This window comes from Ostrea edulis, chromosome 9, assembly GCF_947568905.1.
Source record: "Ostrea edulis chromosome 9, xbOstEdul1.1, whole genome shotgun sequence".
Taxonomy (NCBI): domain Eukaryota; kingdom Metazoa; phylum Mollusca; class Bivalvia; order Ostreida; family Ostreidae; genus Ostrea; species Ostrea edulis.
Window position 1 is genome coordinate 28,912,196 of NC_079172.1, and position 18,422 is coordinate 28,930,617.

The 18,422-nt window shown below is 35.4% G+C and overlaps 1 protein-coding gene across 9 annotated transcripts in view; it reads left to right on the top strand.

The window, feature by feature from the left end:
* Positions 1–18,422, top strand: part of LOC125657583 (zinc finger CCCH domain-containing protein 13-like) — a 32,958-nt gene that overhangs the window by 3,639 nt on the left and 10,897 nt on the right. For 2 of the 9 annotated variants that reach the window (XM_056150062.1, XM_056150063.1), the window contains exons 3-14: positions 509–720; positions 4,466–4,578; positions 5,788–5,852; positions 7,068–7,151; positions 7,404–8,264; positions 10,004–10,225; positions 11,297–11,628; positions 13,994–14,128; positions 15,602–15,661; positions 16,711–16,900; positions 17,200–17,830; positions 18,159–18,265. In XM_056150062.1, coding sequence (XP_056006037.1) covers positions 509–720; positions 4,466–4,578; positions 5,788–5,852; positions 7,068–7,151; positions 7,404–8,264; positions 10,004–10,225; positions 11,297–11,628; positions 13,994–14,128; positions 15,602–15,661; positions 16,711–16,900; positions 17,200–17,830; positions 18,159–18,265 — 3,012 coding nt within the window. The remainder of the gene's footprint in view (positions 1–508; positions 721–4,465; positions 4,579–5,787; positions 5,853–7,067; positions 7,152–7,403; positions 8,265–10,003; positions 10,226–11,296; positions 11,629–13,993; positions 14,129–15,601; positions 15,662–16,710; positions 16,901–17,199; positions 17,831–18,158; positions 18,266–18,422) is intronic. The other 7 variants (XM_048888250.2, XM_056150064.1, XM_056150065.1 and 4 more) reach the window with 7 other exon arrangements.

Here is an 18,422-nt window from a genome sequence, read left to right on the forward strand (position 1 = left end):
CACAAAAATAATTTCACTGAATGTTTGTCTTTTTTTTCTCACTAGGAATGCATTCATTATCTTATAAACATATATTTGATTATATATAATGAATTCATCATTACTACGGGGACTTGATCCAAAGAATTGGATCATGTCTTATTGAAAGGTATGGATCATCAGATTAAACTTGCCACTTTACGTTTCGTTTGATCTGATTATCCATGCCTGTTCACTTCGTATCAAGTTACTGTAGTAATGATGTACTTATGTATACCACTGGAGGAGGAACAGAATTATCTACAAGGAGTCCAGTATCTCTCTTTACCTAAGTATTAATGATAATAGAGTATGACCCTTCCCCTACCCAGTAGAGTGATCTACCCTACCCCCAACAAGTTTCTGTTAATTTTTGTGTAATCTCTTGCACAGAAAATGATGTCTTTTTAAATTAGAAAGGTGAAACTACCCTAATACACTTGTACGTACTTGATGCAATGACTTTTTATGAAGAATATACATTTTTCAGAGGAGAGGAGAGCCCTGATAAACCCAGATCAAGGCCAAAACATTACAAGAAGGAGGCTGAAGGTAGTGACTCGGATTCTGATCACCGCAGCCACAGTAAAACCAAAAAAGAAAAAATCCGCTCCATTGTTAGTAAGAAGAAAGCAGCACAAGAAAGTGACAGTGATACCTCAGACAGCTGGGAACAGGAGAGACCTCAATCTGTTAGAACAGGTAAGTTATTGTCACCTCAAACAGCTGGGAACAGGAGAGACCAAATCTGTTAAGACAGGTAAGGTATTGTCACCTCAAACAGCTGGGAACAGGAAGTACATTCATACTTATTTTTTTTTTGGTATATTTCACTTAATTAATTGAATCTTCGTGTTAATTCTTCATTAGACTGGTGTAAAAGAATATATGTCTTGTTTCATACAGTAAATCTTGCATAGTATGAACACAGTTACAATGAATTTTAAGATATCATGAAGTTTTTCTGAGTCCCCAGCAGCATTCTTCATATTTCTTAGTTTAAAAATCAAATCGGATATAGCAAAGTTACGGGTGTAACTGATTTTCATTCCCTAAATGCATTAAACAAATGTATTTGTACCTATTTATAACCTCACGGAAAATTATGTATGTAATAACGAGTCACATGAAGAATATGCGTCACAACCTCAACAAAAAATTGATTCTGACTACAGAATTTAGGTGGTGAAGAATTAGATATTTTCAAATATAACCTGTATGATAACAATTGAGGTCTGTTTGTCACACCAAACTAATTTCTGACTGCAAGGGGAAATTTTTCTTAGCATTTTGCTGGTCATTAAGTATGTGTAGTAGTTTTTGATCTGTTGACTTTTTCATGTCATCAGTAAAACACAGTGATAAGGATCAGTATGTCCAACATCATTTTGTCACGTCCTAGTAGTGTTGTCACCATTGATTTACAAATTAGTCGAAAAGGTCATCACTTTCCAACAATCAATTTGAGATTTAATAATCGATTATAATCGACATATTACTGCAGTTTTTTCTTCTCATTTATTATTTTCGGAAAAAAAAGAGATTTTGTTAATATCGCATAACTTCTCGGGGGTTAACGTCAAACGTTCTAAATGTCTGGGCTATTACAATAAGCAGGGTTTGTTCCGGATCCACACAACACTAGAATTTACACAAAATATTTGAATCATTAAACTGAACAATAAGAACTGCTAATATGAATAAAATATATTTGCAATCAGTGTTTTGGAGGAAATCACAGTAACTTTTTACAGATTTGCACAGATTTATCCGACCGAGCTTCTCAGTGTAATTCAAAATGATTGAAACGGAAAGCTGCAGTTAAACAAAAATTTCAATCATCCTGAAAGCAAACTTAAATCAATTGTTCAGAAAGACATTGTTCTTAGGACTAACTGTTTCTTGTAGTTTGAGTGACTAGACAGATAATCAGTCTAGTGTTTGAGCTAATAGTGACGATGATTCTTTTCATTTCTAGATCTAGTAAATCTTACTCGTGTTGAAATGTGTGTTTTCCTATTGTAATCGACGTTAAATTCTGGAAATGATGATGTAGCTGACTACTGCGTACAAGATTTTAATCTTTATTAGAACAGTAATGATGATATTATTTTAAAATTCAGCTACTACATAAAATCTAGTATTCCTTCAAGACAAAAGTTATAGATTCAATTCTTGGCTGATCATCAGTCAGTTTGCTTTAACCAATCCTGCTGATTAATCAGTTCTGATTTTAAACTGATTTAACAACACTACACTGTAGAATTTTGAAAATTCTAATTTTAGCATGTGTGTTCCTTTCTGTGAAGATAAATAAATATATACAATGATCACTGAGTCCTATGTATTCTGAATCCTTCACATTCTAGCTTTATTAGGACTTGTGTGAAGATAAGTAAATATATACAATGGTCACAGAGTCCTATGTGAAGATAAGTAAATATATACAATGATCAGTCCTATGTGAAGATAAGTAAATATATACAATGATCACATAGTCCTATGTGAAGATAAGTAAATATATACAATGATCACAGAATCCTATGTATTCTGAATCCTTCACATTCTAGTTTTATTATGACTTGTGTGAAGATAAGTAAATATATACAATGGTCACCGAGTCCTATGTGAAGATAAGTAAATATATACAATGATCACTGAGTCCTATGTATTCTGAATCCCTCACATTCTAGTTTTATTATGACTTGTGTGAAGATAAGTAAATATATACAATGGTCACAGAGTTCTATGTGAAGATAAGTAAATATGTACAATGATCACTGAGTCCTATGTGAAGATAAGTAAATATATACACATATGTACAATGATCACTGAGTCCTATGTGAAGATAAGTAAATATATACAATGATCACTGAGTCCCATGTATTCTGAATCCTTCACATTCTAGTTTTATTAAGGACAGGGCACTGATCACATGACTGAAATGTGTTATATCAGAAACTCCACGTCATAATATTGGCTGTTGTCGCTTTACTAGCTATGACATCATAGCTTACTCAACTACTTTATGTCTCGTAGTAGGCTATGACGTTATAGCTGAATGTATATTGTGATGTCACAGTGGTAAGGCTCTCAAACCCAAGCAAATGAAATAATCAATTAGACATCATTTTGGGGATTTTTTTCTTATACTATTTTTTTTTTAATTTCACCATGAATTCTCCTTTGAATTTGAAAAACATATTCAGAATAGATTTAATTTGTAAGCATTGAAATTAACAATTAAGTACATTTGATGATAAAAGGCAGTTTTAGTAGTACAAGAGTACACAGTAAATGTTGGTGTAGTTTAACATTGAGGTGAGCGTGATTATTTCATAATCCTATATGACTCATTAAGTCCATAAATTTTTTTTATTTCAATGTGTATTGAGAAAAAATTCATAGGCAATTTTCTCATTAAAGAAAGGTAAATGTGTCTGTAATATAGTGAAAACGGGTTTTACGTAGTAAAATTTAGTAAAACCACAAAAATCTGAAAAGATGTGGAAAATTTTATTGAAAGGATGACCATTTCCTATAATATATGTAGATTTCAGACTGAAAATAATTTTTAAAAGAAGTTTAACAGGACTATGGATGGAGTAATGTTGATTAGTTCTCACCAGTTTTAAGGGAAGGTAACTATTTCATGATCATAACTCCCTTCAATGACAAGAAGCCTCACTTGAACAGGTTTGTATTCAGTGTCCCCATTACTATGTTTTTACAAAGTGTGAGGAAAATTCATTGACAAACAATTTTTTCATGTCTCTCTCCTGCCTATCCATTAGTTTTGATGGAGACCAAGGACACTTTCATAAACTCCTGTTTTTTTAACTTTCTTTTGTTTCAAATGATTTTGTCATGAGAACCCCGCATCACATTAATGATGCTACATTAATTCATTAATGAAACTGGAAATTGCATGAGACTTAAATATTTTTAACTAGAAGATATAATTGATAGTTTGTGAAAAAGTGATAATCATGTCATATAGCATTTACTCATTGGATCAGAGGTAAATTTGGATGATAACTTTGATGTTGAATGCAGTTCAAAGGTTTGTGTATCTTATGAAGCATCGGGAACAGAATCAACAACGATAGATATGCTCTTCATTCTGCTTTAAAACTTAACATTCAAGTGATGATACTTACATTTTAATGTAGTTCATGCCAAAAACATGTTCCAGTAGAGATATTTGTAACAAGCAGAAAAATTAAAGCATTGTGTATTAGATATATCTCCTACAAACAATGTACTTTCAGTTTACTCTATTTTACATACAAATCTAAAAATAGAAAATGGGGAAATCCATTTTGTGAAGCCTGTCTTTGCTGTTCTGAGTGTATTTAGAGTTAGGGAATTTCCATATGCACTTAGCACTCCGTTTTCAAGAAATCACTTGTCCTAGTAAGAATATACATGAAAATCATTGTTTTAGATTTGGATTACAAAAAGGAATTAGAGTTAGAGAGACAGAGGCAGCTGATTCAGAAGGAGTTAAATCAGTTGAATCAAGAGGAGGCCAGGGAGAATATTACCATTCAAAAGAAAGTAAGTATCCTTTTAGAAGAAAATGAAATGGGAAAGTATCACAATGCAAAATACACATTGTCAGTGTCTGTGAAGCTTTCTTTTAGTACTCAAAAGTTTCAGCATGTTGTCGGGTGACTTCATATAGTAAGAACTGCTGAAAATATCTCAACAACCATTGATATTATCATTTCCAGTCAACACTAACAATCTTATCAACATGAATTTTCAGTCAACCATCAACACTAATAATGTCATCAACCTTTCATACCAGGAATCTCATCAACCATTGATACTAACATTTCCAATCCACCACACTTACAATCTCATCAACATCTCATCAACATTTTATACAAACAATCTCATCAACCCGTAATACCAAGAATATTTCTGTTAACTCAAGACATAGTGACACTTGGTTGAATATAAGTCACAGACAAAATTTTTATTGTAGTCTTAGGATTTTTTGTGAAAATGGCCACTCAAAAGTGCAAAGCATGTGATCTCTGACCTTTACAGAAAATATGACCTACTTTGGCAATGTGAACAAGGTGTAATACTAGACTACTAGTAATTTCTTTTACCAGCAGCTCTAACTTTGCAATATATCACAAACTTGATAAAAATGATAAGAAATAAAGATAAAAATATAAGTACCTTTATTACTTACTGCTAAAATTTGCCCCTGCTGATCTAGGTGAAAACTCCAATTTTCTAAGGTCAGAAGTGGCTGTGAATCGATTGAAAATTAATCGACTGATTCCAGTAAGTGCATTGTTGCTCATGCTCAGCATGTCAAGATGATGTAATTCATGTACATGTCACACAAAATGCTCCGAGCAGCTGAAGCATACCCAGTCTGTTTAGGATACTGATAAAGGTATCAGAGACTGTTCCAGGTGTCACAATCGGTAATTTTTTAAAATAAGAAAATGTGTACTAATAGATAGTTAAAAGATGTTTGAGATTTATCAGAATGGCCATTTAGTAATTGACCTGTTTGTCCATCTGTCTGTAGTTCAGTCTGTCCATCTGTCTGTTGTTCAGTCTGCTACTAATGCTGTGATTAAAAGAAAAGTTACCTTTACATACATATAAAACTGCTAAAGGTTTCATCAATGTATGTTATACTAAGAGAACACAGAACAGTGTAGGAAAATGGATGAGTTTCATTTGCAGAAAGAACAAACGGATTTTAAATAAGTTCATGGTTTTTTCTTCTTCATACAGCTGAGTAGCAGTGAAGACGAAATGGAAAGCCCAGAACAAAAGTACAAAAAATCCAGGTCGCCAAGGTAAGACATCCATTAACTGTCCACTATTGTGTGTACTTTTTTGAGGGTACTTAATACTTAGCTGATGCGCTGTTTGGTATACAGGTAAACTTCAGTATCTCGACCATCGATATGTCAAATACCACGGATGTCTTGAAGTGAGTCAACGGTCCCGGGCAGCTTTATTATATTCATGATTTTAAATAAAAACCGTTATCTCGAACACAGAAATCTCAAATGCCTGGCTTATCTCGAAGTAGATTCACTGTCCCAAGTGCTAAAAACACAAGCGTTATCTCGAAGTCCAAGAAGTTTCTCGCTTCATTGACTTCACACCCCTAGTACACAATAATCCTGTTATGCTAATTTTACAGTCCGTTGGGTCTAGCACGGGCTTCGTAGAACCATTGCCGATAATCACGCCTGATTAGCCCCAAGCTGTTGGTTTGGGAGCTTTTTCTAATTATGCAGATGGGGTGTTTGGAGGTGAGAATGAAATGCACACTTATACGTAAGATGACACGATGATTAACAATCACGAGTATTGAAATAGGAATTTAATTTTGTCGTAATACACGTTTACACATGCTATAACAAGTCAAAGTAAACACTAAACACATCAAAGTGATATAGAAATCAAGAATTAAACAATAAAAGACTTTATTTTTTAGTATAGATATCAGCACCAAAATTCAAACTTCCGTGTCAAATTCATTAAATTCAATTTCTTGAACCCTCAGATATCTCGAAGTTTTTCTTCGATTCTAACAAATTCGAGATATTTAAGTTTACCTGTAATTAGGAAGAAGTATTTTTAAAAACTTAGCTGATGCGCTGTGTGGTATAATTAAGAAGAAGTATTTAAAACTTAGCTGATGCACTGTTTGTTATAATTAGGATCATGAAGAGGTACTTCTCCAATGTATGATCAAGAATTTCACATTTGAGTGCAGCAATATGAGTATAGTTCCAAAAGTTCTATAATATAAATCCTGCTAAAATAGTCATGTACAGTATTTTAGAATATACTTTTAAACAGACTCAGAAGGGTAATGAATATTTTATGTGCTGAATTGAAAGGAATAGGGGCCAGAAATCACCACCACCAGGGCGGAGTAATTTGCAGTGTCATAGAAACTATTGTAAAGATATGTTTAAATCTAGAGAGTGGTTGGGGGGGGGTGACTTTCTTGTAATTGTACTGTGTTTAAATCTGATGATTTATGAAAATTTCAGCAAGAAGAAGAAGGAGAAAAAGCATAAGATGAAGTCACCTAAAGCCAAGGACATGCGATCACCAAGTCCTGGGGCGAGGAAGAGGTACCGTGACATTTTACTGTTTCTGAATACGACAGAATTTAGTCTTCATTAAGAGAATTATTATGTTTTATATGTATGTTTTATACATATACTACATCTACATATAGTTTCTAGTTAATGTTGAAATCTTTTATGAAATTTCTTTCTTCATAAAGTGTCTTTGCTTTTATGCTTAAATATGGAATAAACTTATTTTGATATACGTTTAAGCATCTTGTTGTATTGCAATTACTTATAATGCATATATTTCAGAATTGAAGAGCAAGATATTCCAAAGAAAAAGCACAAAAAAAAGAAATCTCTGGAGAAGAAACATGTGGAACTTTCTGATGAGGAGGACCAGGAAATGAAAATGAAGAAGTTTAAAATCAAGAGTATCAAATGTAAAACCGAGAAACCCATTTTGAGTTTCCAGTCAGAGGAAGAGTATGAAGATGAACTTGCAAAGAAAACAGCTGCTAGAAAATTGTCACCTTGGTCACGTTCCCCCTCTCGCTCCATATCAAGATCAAGGTCACCCTCGGCAGAGTATGGAAGGTCAAGGAGGTCACCAGATGAATACGAGAAGTTTCTGGTTCAGCAACAAGGAAACTCACCCATGAGCAAGAAAGGAAAGAAGGCGATACGGGCACAACTACAGTTAGAGAACTATATGAAGGAAAAATACAAAAAAGGGAAGCAGAGAGAACTGTCACAGGAACCTAGAATGGAGAAAAAAGATCGATCATTAACTCCTGATCATGGAGATCCAAAGGGGAGCAAAAAGAAAGGCAAAAAGGACCAGAAAAAGAAACATAAAGATTCAGAAAAGGATTACTTATCTAATAGTGACTCCGAGGTGTATTCAAGAGGAGACAAAAATTCACCAACTAAAAAGTACGATCCACCACTGGATAACAGGAACCAGAGGAGCTCAAGGCGTGACGATTATGAGCAGCAGAGAGTTTCACCTAAAGAGTATGGGGACAGCCGGTCCAAGCAGTATAAGTCTCAGGATCGGAGGGGACCAAGTCCCCCAGTAAAGGAGAGAAGAAGAACGCCCTCCCCGGACCCGGGCATTAAAATGCCGGAGTCCTACAGCAGGAAAGAGTACTCACCCCCGGAGTCTCAGAGGTAATAGAGGACCCCCATACTACACTTGTTACTGGATTTCTATGATCTGCGAATACAGCAGTTGGTTACAAGTTGCTGTAGGTAGATGTGGATATTCCAAAGGGGAAATATCATCGAAATACAATTTATTTCTGGAAATTTTGAAGAGCAGTAGTACAATACAAAGTATTATCATTATCAAGAACAAGAGATTCTTTGAAAATCAAATTCAGTCCTTATTTAGCAGTTTGTAATTATACCCCCTTGCGAACAAACTTTGAGGGAGTATATATAAATCATTTTGTTTAACTGTCTTCATGGTCAAGAAGTTGTAAAACTTTATTATCTCCTGGCAGTTCATTTGGAGAGGGAATATCATAACGGCACCGTTCGTGTGTGTTTGAGTATGTGTCTGTGTAACACTGAGCTAGTAGACACTCAATCTGCAGGCCACATTTTTTGTTTGATTGATTTGATACTTCACTTGTAGCTTTATTATCAAGAGAGGAAAAATCCTAATGATCATAGAATCAAAAGGTCAAGTTCAATAGTTCATAGACAAAACTTATATTTACTGATTGCCTTATATTTACTGAATTGATTTACATTACACCAATAGCGAGTACACAGGAAAGTGATCATATCTAGCAATTTTGGGGTAGAGAGGTCAATGGTCGCATCAGCAGGACATAGAATATCATTTTTGGGCTTTAACTAATTTTAGTTTAAGTGATGAATTGTCAAACAGATTTTGATGGTTATGGAAATGCCCCCTTTTGATATTACTTGAAAGAGCCAATTGTCAAGTACATTGGCCATGCATATAATAAAATGCTACTATTTATTCATTTTATATTCATGCTGAAGTAATTAGATTTGCATGAATTGTGATTATATGGGACAAGGATCATCTCTGGTGATTTTGGAGTCAAAAGATCAAATCTTTCTGATTGACTGGTTAATAAATATGAAAAACTATTTATTACTTGCTGAGGGAATTTAGCTTTAATCAATGTAATCCCATTGCTGCCACCAAAATTTAACTGAAACTGGTTTATGCTTCTGCTGAGAATCGAACCCAGAACCTTGGACACAAATGTCCAGTGCTTTATCAATTAAGCTGAAGGGTTAACCCACTAGCCAGAGCTAGTAGGAAGATCATGTATCTAACACTACCACATCAATGGTGAGTGCATGTGACAAGGATTCTTTCAAGTGATTTTGGGTTCATCAGTCAAGCGAGCTCGACACTAATATTATATGGGAAAACAGTTTCTGGACTTTAAGTTAATTTACTTCAAACTTGGAGTCACCATCCACAAGACACAGACTTGTCATGGAATGAAAATGATCTCTGCCAATTTTGGGGTCAAAAGGTCAAAGATGAGGCAAACTGAACTCTGAGATAGAAAAATGGTTTCTTGGCCGTAAGTGATTTCCTTGTTTACACGGAGTCATCATACTTCACACGCAGACTAGTCTTGGGATAAGGATGATTCCTGTTGATTTTAAAGTTTACCAGATATACCTGCAGGGAGTATTAGTCCTGTTAGGACAGCCCATTTAAATCTCAACGTAAACCTTTAACATCCTCAGTGAGTTTTGTGTTGCTTACAAAGCTTAGGACTCACTTTGTCCATCATCTGTCTGTCATGCCTTAGACATGGAAACTGTAAGAGATAGGAACATGATATACAGCGTGTTTCTTTAGTGAAGGTTATTGAGTAGCAAGTGTTGAACATTGTACTTCTGTTTACTAGGTCAGGGTCTCAATACCAAAGAAGTCGAAGAGAACCCTCTCCCAGGGACAGGAGGGATGACAACAGTAGGTACACCAAAGACCGACGCATGGAGGAGGAGAGTCAGGGGAGAGACAAGGATGACCAGCGTCGATCCGGCAGGTACCCCTCCCCGGTGGAGCGCAGATATGAAGGTCGTCATGAACCACCTCCCAGGGCCGAGTTTGAAGGAAGATCAGACAGGTAGGGATCTGGACAACACCTCCTGTGGCTATTTTCAATTGTAAGAGAATAAGTGTCCAAAAAGTATGTAGCACTGACTTTAAAGCTCGGAGTATTAAAGTCGGAAATGTGTGTTCAACTGTTTCATTTTATCAGTCATAAAAATACTGTAACATCATTCAGGGGTTTGATATTTGTTGTTTAATTGTGACATGGACATTCTTGTAAATTTAAATTCACAAAGAGAAATTGAAATACAATCAAGAATAACAGCTCTTAAACCTTGAAATCGGGTCTCTAGAAACATGATTATTTTTCTTTTTTTTAATGAAAATCTTACCCCATTAAAATGAATAATTGTACAGTAAATATCCTCTGTATTTTAATTGATTTTTTTGTTTGATTAGTGTTTATCATCACTTTCTTATATACAGTACACAAAATATTATTTTGAATTTAATGTGAAGTCTCTCTTTCCCACATTTGTAAGGAACCTGAGTGTTTACTTTATTCATTTAATGTTTGCCTATTTTTCATGACGATTTAGTGATAGATCTTTAGTAGTATCAATCAAACGATAATTTCTTTAAGTATGCAATAATGCACATTGATCTTGACCTGAAAATCAATAGGGGTAATCTCCTAGACATTATTAACTTGCTTATGACGATATGAAGATTGATGACCATTTGGCAAGAGGTTCTCTAGATATTGGTTGGACAACAGCGGATCTCTGCATGCCAGAAAGCTCCATGACTGTTTTGACATTTTGACCTGAAAATCAATAGGGATCATTGACTAGTCATGATCAATCTGCATATGAAGATTGATCACCATTGGACAAATGTTTCTATAGTTATTGGTCAGGAAACACTTGAGTCTTCCAACCGACAGGTGAAACTGATATGCCCTTTGTTTTAAGGGGAGGGGGTTGGGGGGCATAAATATTTAAGATTATGCACACTGTTTTGAAAAGTGTTTTGTGTGGCAAAAACCTGCAGTTGACATGTAGACTTATTCCATAGCCTTGGTTGCTTACTGTGAAAAACTTAATTTACCTTTGCTTTTCCCGTTAATTTTCAAACAAACCAGCAGCCGTGGTAGGTATATGGAAAGAGAAAGGGAGTCCTATGACGACCGCTTTGACCTACCACCAACGCCACACTCAGAGGATATCCGAGATCGTAATAGAGGCCCTTACAGACAGCGGGGCGGACCACTACCCCCAGAACCTTATGAAAGGAACAGAAGGGGACCTCCCCCTGATAGATATGACAGGGATAAGCGTGGCCCTCTAGAGGGGTATGGAAGAGACAAACATGGACCCATGCTGGACGTTTTTGATAGAGAACGATATCCCAGGGAAAGAGATCGATATGGATCTAGGGATCAACGACCTGACCTCAGGGATTCAAGATACGAGGGTAAGAATTTCTGATAAATTCTACAACTAATACAGTAAAACATGCTTATAGTGAAGTGCTGGGGACTAACAATTACAGTAAAACACGCTTATATTGAAGTGCTGGGGACAAACAATTACAGTAAAACACACTTAAAGTGAAATGCTGGGGACGAACAATTACAGTAAAACATGCTTACATTGATGTGCAGAGAACAAACAATTACAGTAAAACATGCTTATAGTGAAGTGCTGGAGACAAACAATTACAGTAAAACACACTTAAAGTGAAGTGCTGGGGACGAACAATTTCAGTAAAAGACACTTATAGTGAAGTGCTGGGGATAAACAATTACAGTAAAACACACTTATAGTGAAGTGCTGGGGATAAACAATTACAGTAAAACACACTTATAGTGAAGTGCTGAGGAGAAACAATTACAGTAAAACATGCTTATAGTGAAGTGCTGGAGACAAACAATTACAGTAAAACACACTTAAAGTGAAGTGCTGGGGACAAACAATTACAGTAAAACACACTTATAGTGAAGTGCTGAGGACAAACAATTACAGTAAAACATGCTTATATTGAAGTGCTGGGGATGAACAATTACAGTAAAACACACTTATAGTGAAATGCTGGGGATGAACAATTACAGTAAAACATGCTTACAGTGAAGTGCTGGAGACAAACAATTACAGTAAAACACACTTACAGTGAAGTGCTGGGGACGGACAATTACAATAAAACACATTTACAGTGAAGTGCTGGGGACAAACAAGTGACCCTTCCAAATTTTGTACAAAATGTAAGAAACAGATATTTTAAACATTGAATGAATACAGTATCTAATACCTTTTTGTTGCACCATCCTATCGTATGGATATAAGCGGTAGTTAATAAAGAACAAACCCATGACTGTTAATGATAATTATCAAAAGATAAATTAATTTTCTTGGTTTCCATAGACTTAGAATTCCTAAGAAATATTCAAATTATAATTTCATATTTACTATTGTACTTTTCAAAAACGTCAAAACAAATTTGTTAATGACATAGCAATGGATGTAAACAGAGTCTTTATAGGTAAGAGGAATTCCAATAAAAGGCCTCTGTGTTTTCTTTATATACCTCATTATAGATTTTCAGTTTCAAATTAGATGATTCGGCGAGAATATTTCTTGTAATAATAATCGGTAGGTAAATTTTTGTACAAGCGACTAATTTGATCTCCACCAATAATTGATCATAGACTACCAGATCAAAGTAAACAAAACCTACTTTGAGAGAATTGAGATAAAATGTCTCTAACTGCTAAATTTTCTGGTAAACTGGCCACCGCTCTAAACCGGCCGTTTGGTTCGGTCCGAGAACCAACCAGTTTAGAGAAGTTTCACTGTAAGTTTTAAATTACAGGGAATGAAACTTCGCTGTAAGTGTAAATTCATTATAAACATGCTCACTGTAACCATGTTTTACTGTAGGTGTGAATTCATTATATGTGTGTTCACTATAACCATGTTTTACTATAAGTGTGAATTTATTATAAGTGTGTTCACTGTAACCGTGTTTTACTGTAAGTATGAATCCTTTATAAGTGTGTTCACTGTAACTGTGTTTTACTGTAAGTGTGAATTTATTATAGGTGTGTTCACTGTAACTGTGTTTTACTGTAAGTGTGAATTCATTATAAGCGTGTTCACTGTAACCATGTTTTACTGTAAGTGTGAATTTATTATAAGTGTGTTCACTGTAACTGTGTTTTACTGTAAGTATGGATTCATTATAAGTGTGTTCACTGTAACTGTGTTTTACTGTAAGTGTGAATTTATTTTAAGTGTGTTCACTGTAACTGTGTTTTATTGTAAGTGTAAAACACAGTTACAGTGAACAGGCTTATAATGAATTCACGCTTACAGTAAAACACAGTTACAGTGAACACACTTATAATGAATTCACACTTACAGTAAAACACAGTTACAGTGAACACACTTATATTGAATTGACACTTACAGTAAAACACAGTTACAGTGAACACACTTATAATGAATTCACACTTACAGTAAAACACAGTTACATTGAACACACTTATAATGAATTCACACCTACAATAAAACAGTTACAGTGAACACACTTATAATGAATTCACACCGACAGTAAAACACAGTTACAGTGAACACACTTATAATGAATTCACACCGACAGTAAAACAGTAGACTTGAGCTAGTACATCACTATTGAGTATAGAAATGGCTCATGCAGATGATAAGAAATGGATCAAAACACCTTCAGTCATTGTTAAAATATGACTTTGGTGCTGTTTAAATCAAGACCATGTTTTTAACTGTTTGATTAATCAGTAGAAATGATCTTTTCCTTTTATCAGGAGGTAGGGATCCATTCGATAACAGAGGACCCTCTCCTGGGGAATTTGCGTGGGAGCAGAATCGCCGCGGTGGTCCCTGGCCGCCACCACCATCTTCTAGAAGTCGTGTTGCTCCACAACCACCACCACTCATGGGTGAGGAATAGAATGCATAGTTTTAAGCAATGTGCTAACTTGTCATGTAGAGGTTTTTTCCTATATGCATATATTACAGAAGTCTTTGATAATTTCTTCAAATGTAATATGATGGCATGGATTAGTGATCTGAGCATGCACTGTATGTTAGGAGTTTTATGCATTTGCTTATTGTGTTTTTGATTTTTATGAATCACAATATCTCTTTGCTACACTTCTTTTAAAACTATTCTTGAAGTACATGTATATGTAAGAAAGATTCTTATGTAAACTTTATTGGAGAGTTTGTATAAAAACTGTTAACTTTTTACACAACACAAAGGGAATAGAGAGAAATGAAGCCGTGTTTTAAGTAATCCAGCCTTGAGTAATACACATTGGGTAAGGTTTGTCAAGGCTTGTGACATGATCTTGAAATCGTTCATATGATATACGTACATCATAAAATATGACACTGAGAGTTATCAAATCCTGTCAGTTGGTTCATCTACGGAGGGAGGTGTGTTACAATCTTTAAAGGTCACAGTGACCTCAATTTGGAGCTGTATGGAAATTTCATAGAAAAATTTTGTGCAAGGACAGACTTGAGGATGAAACATGATCAGTGATTTTTAATTCATAAGTGAAATCAACATACCTGTATATAAATATCTGACTCTAGACATGTATTTCACTGTCTAGACATATATTTGATTGTCTAGACTTATATTTCACTGTCTAAACATGCATTTCTCTGTGTAGACATGTATTTCACTGTCTAGAATTCCAAGAGTAATAATCAAAGATAAATTTAATTTGAGAGAAACTTTTGTAATTTTCATTGTTTTCAAAAGGACTATATCAAAACTCTATGTTTTCAGTGAATTTTCTCACAGTTTTGTTTAGGATGGAATAACATGGCAAAATAATACACATTTCTTGATTTGAATACCATTTTAGTAAATGAAATGAGAGCTGCATAGGAACAAAATTGGATTTCAAAAGTTTCTTTGGTATGCAAATATACAAACTATTTATCCTTGTATATCTTAGCACATGTTCTCATACACAAACTGGGGTAAATTCCTTTACATCCTGGATTAAAAATTAAAATTAACAACATCCAATTTGAATTGGAACTGTACTTGGATACAAAGCTGATTTTATTTTTTACTTTGACCTAAGCTTTATTCAAATTTCGGCAGACACTGCAACCCCCACACTTAACTATAACATTATAATATTTTATGTAAAAAAGGCAGACATGTTTGTGTAGTAAAGCACTTTTTCGCAAGCTTTATTTTGGTTGTTTTTTTTTTTTTTATTTGTTGTTTTTTATTTTTGCTTTACATTAACAATTTGCAGAGGTAGATTTTCAGGAGCATGGTCTGTTGCTATGGAAACCATTTGCATGCAGAGGCTGTATAGTCAATGAGGTGTGACTGGCCATTCATGCATAGCATATTGTTTGATACTAACATTGTATGTTTGTAGGCCCAGACAGAGGTTATCGACCCCCAGACCGCTATCCAGACTATGGACCCCCTCTCCCAGGTTTGTGGCCCCAATATTTCAGGTCAAAAGGTCAAGAATTCATCTTTATTATGTGATTTTATTTTCTTTAACATTCACAACTTGTCTTTCAGTTGAAATCCAAAACACAGAATTTTGAGAGCATCTTGTTACTATCTCACATGCAATCATTTTGAAATCAACTAAATCTTGCACTTTCCAATTTCTTAGCACTACATTTTGCTTAATATATTGAATAAGATATTGCAATCAAGTTTGAATGATTGTATGCCTGCCCTAATAATATTTTTATCAAAGTTTTGCATGTTGCAATTAAAGTATATAATAAAAATGTTTTTTGATATCATGAAGCTCTTGTTTTGAAATCATGATATATGTATATGAATTACTTTTGAACAGTCTTGAAGAAAAGTGAAACATTCTCTCATAAGAGAATGATCTTAAACAATTAGAGACATTTTATAGGAGGAATTTAAATTCAGCTGTAATTTTTTTTTCTGATTAAGAATTTGAATTTAGGTGTAATTCCATTATATCAAAATCCTGAAATTCACTATATAGATGTACAAAAAATTCTATATTAGGATTATTTTACATTCTGATTTATACTGTGGTTTTTAACCCCACCCCACAAATGAAGTTTAGGGGTGTTACAATGGAATCATCTGTTCATTGTTCCATAGACATAATTACTTTAACACATACAAGTGAATATCTAACATGAATAATGAAGTCGGACACCTGCTGTTTTGATTAAGAATTTTGAACTTTCAAGGAACTTCTGGATGTTTGTGTCATTTTAAGGGTGTGTTATCATTGTCCAGAGTATCTTTCAAACCCATTTATTCTTCAATGAGCACAAATTCACTATTTCCCACCATCCAATGTGCCCTGCAGGGGGTATTAGTCCCGCTAGGACAGTTTTAGCTTCAGTCATGCATACATGCCCTATTTCTTATTACAAATATTTATGTAGCTTTTTGCCAAGACACATGACCAAGGAAAGAATTTCCAAGAGAAATCTCAATCACATGACTTAAAATTTTACTGATTAAAACGGACTTCCCCAGCAGGTGGCAGGTACGACTCTCCAAGAGATCACCGCGGAGAGAGGGGGGACTGGGATAGACAGGACCTCAGAGACGATTTCTTCCCCCCAGAAAGGAGGGACTGGGAGCGTCATGATGACCGGAGGGACTATCCCCCACCCCGAGAAGATGACCGCTTCATGGACAGGCCTGACGATAGATACAGAGAAAGGCATGTGATTTTGTTGTCTTTGAAACTTTTACCTTATGTTGAAGACACGAGAGAGGGATATGTTTTTATGTATAAAATGGTTTTGATTAGAAACATCTTGTAATGGACCTGTTTCTTTGTTTAAAATGTACATTTCTTTGAATATGAGTTAGGATTCCATGAGATGAGGCTGAATAGCACTCTGAGTAGAAACAATTGCCACCAAGGGAATCTGTGATCCGCTAGCGAACTATATTTTCTGCAGAATCTATTGTTGGTCATGCCGTGTATCGATAATGTTCATGTATTATTTTTAACAGCCGTTATGACAGAAAAGCTGATGACAGACGGAATGATGACAGGTCAAAGCGGGATCGCTATGGTGACGATAGGTCAGAGAGACAAGATAGAGACAAGGGTGAATCTGGAGGACGGGCAGATTACGAACGTGAACGTCGCCGAGGAGGGTCACCAGACCGAAGACGGGACCTGTCACTAGACCGTAAGGGGGAGGCATCTAGGGATCGCAGGAGGGAGGGATCGCCTGACAGGCAGCAGGGAGGGTCACATGACCAACTAAGTGCAGAGTCAAAAGAGAAGTATCGTGATGAAGGGGATAGAAGGAAGGAGGAAGTAAGTGAAAGGAAAAGTGATAGATCAGTGGATAGAAAGAGAGAAGAAAGACGGAGAGAGGAAAGAGGGCAAGGAGCAAGTGATGGTAGGCGAAAGGAGGGATCACAGGAGAAACCCACAGATGGCTCGCCTGATAGGCTGAAGGAGAAGTCACATGACAAAAGGTGGGAGGAGTCACCTGAGAGGTCTGTAGGTGATAAGGAAACAGAGAGACGGAGAGGAGAAGAGGAGAGAGGTCGGAGAGAGCCGGAGAACAAAGAGGAGAGAACCAGTCAAGGGCGAGAGAAGATGTCTCGAGACAAACAAGATCCAACTCCGGTATGATCCTCTACTATAAATCCCTCTTATTTCGCAAGGTCTGGTCTCGTAAAATTACATGTAAATATTGTTCTTGTGAATTATATGTGATTTACAGTTTAACATGGTGATGATCATTTATCTCAGTATGGTGCACTCCAACCGATTCAGTTAACCTGGTCTTTAAGTACTATTTTTCTCTAGAATTTCCTCATGCAGTATAATTAGTCAATCATAAAGTATTGCTATGAGGAGAGGTAGAATTTTAAGAAGAAATTTTGATCAGTAATTAATGGAATTATGTTTTTGTGTTGCAAAAGTATTTTTCAAGAAACAAAATATATTACAGACCAAGAAAAAAGACAAGAAAACAAAAAAGTCTCACAAAGAAAAGTCTAAAGAGGAAGTGAAGACTGAGGAAAAAAAGGAGAAAGCAGAACCAAGGAAGGAAAGCAGGTATTATACAGGGATGTAAATATACAGAAAGTTAGCAGGATGTGATAGTATTGGGAAATGTAACAGGAATGTAGAAATACAGGATGTGGCAGTAAAGGGAAATGTAAGGCCACATCAAATCGATTCTTTGGTTCTCAGACACCGCCACCCCCCAAAA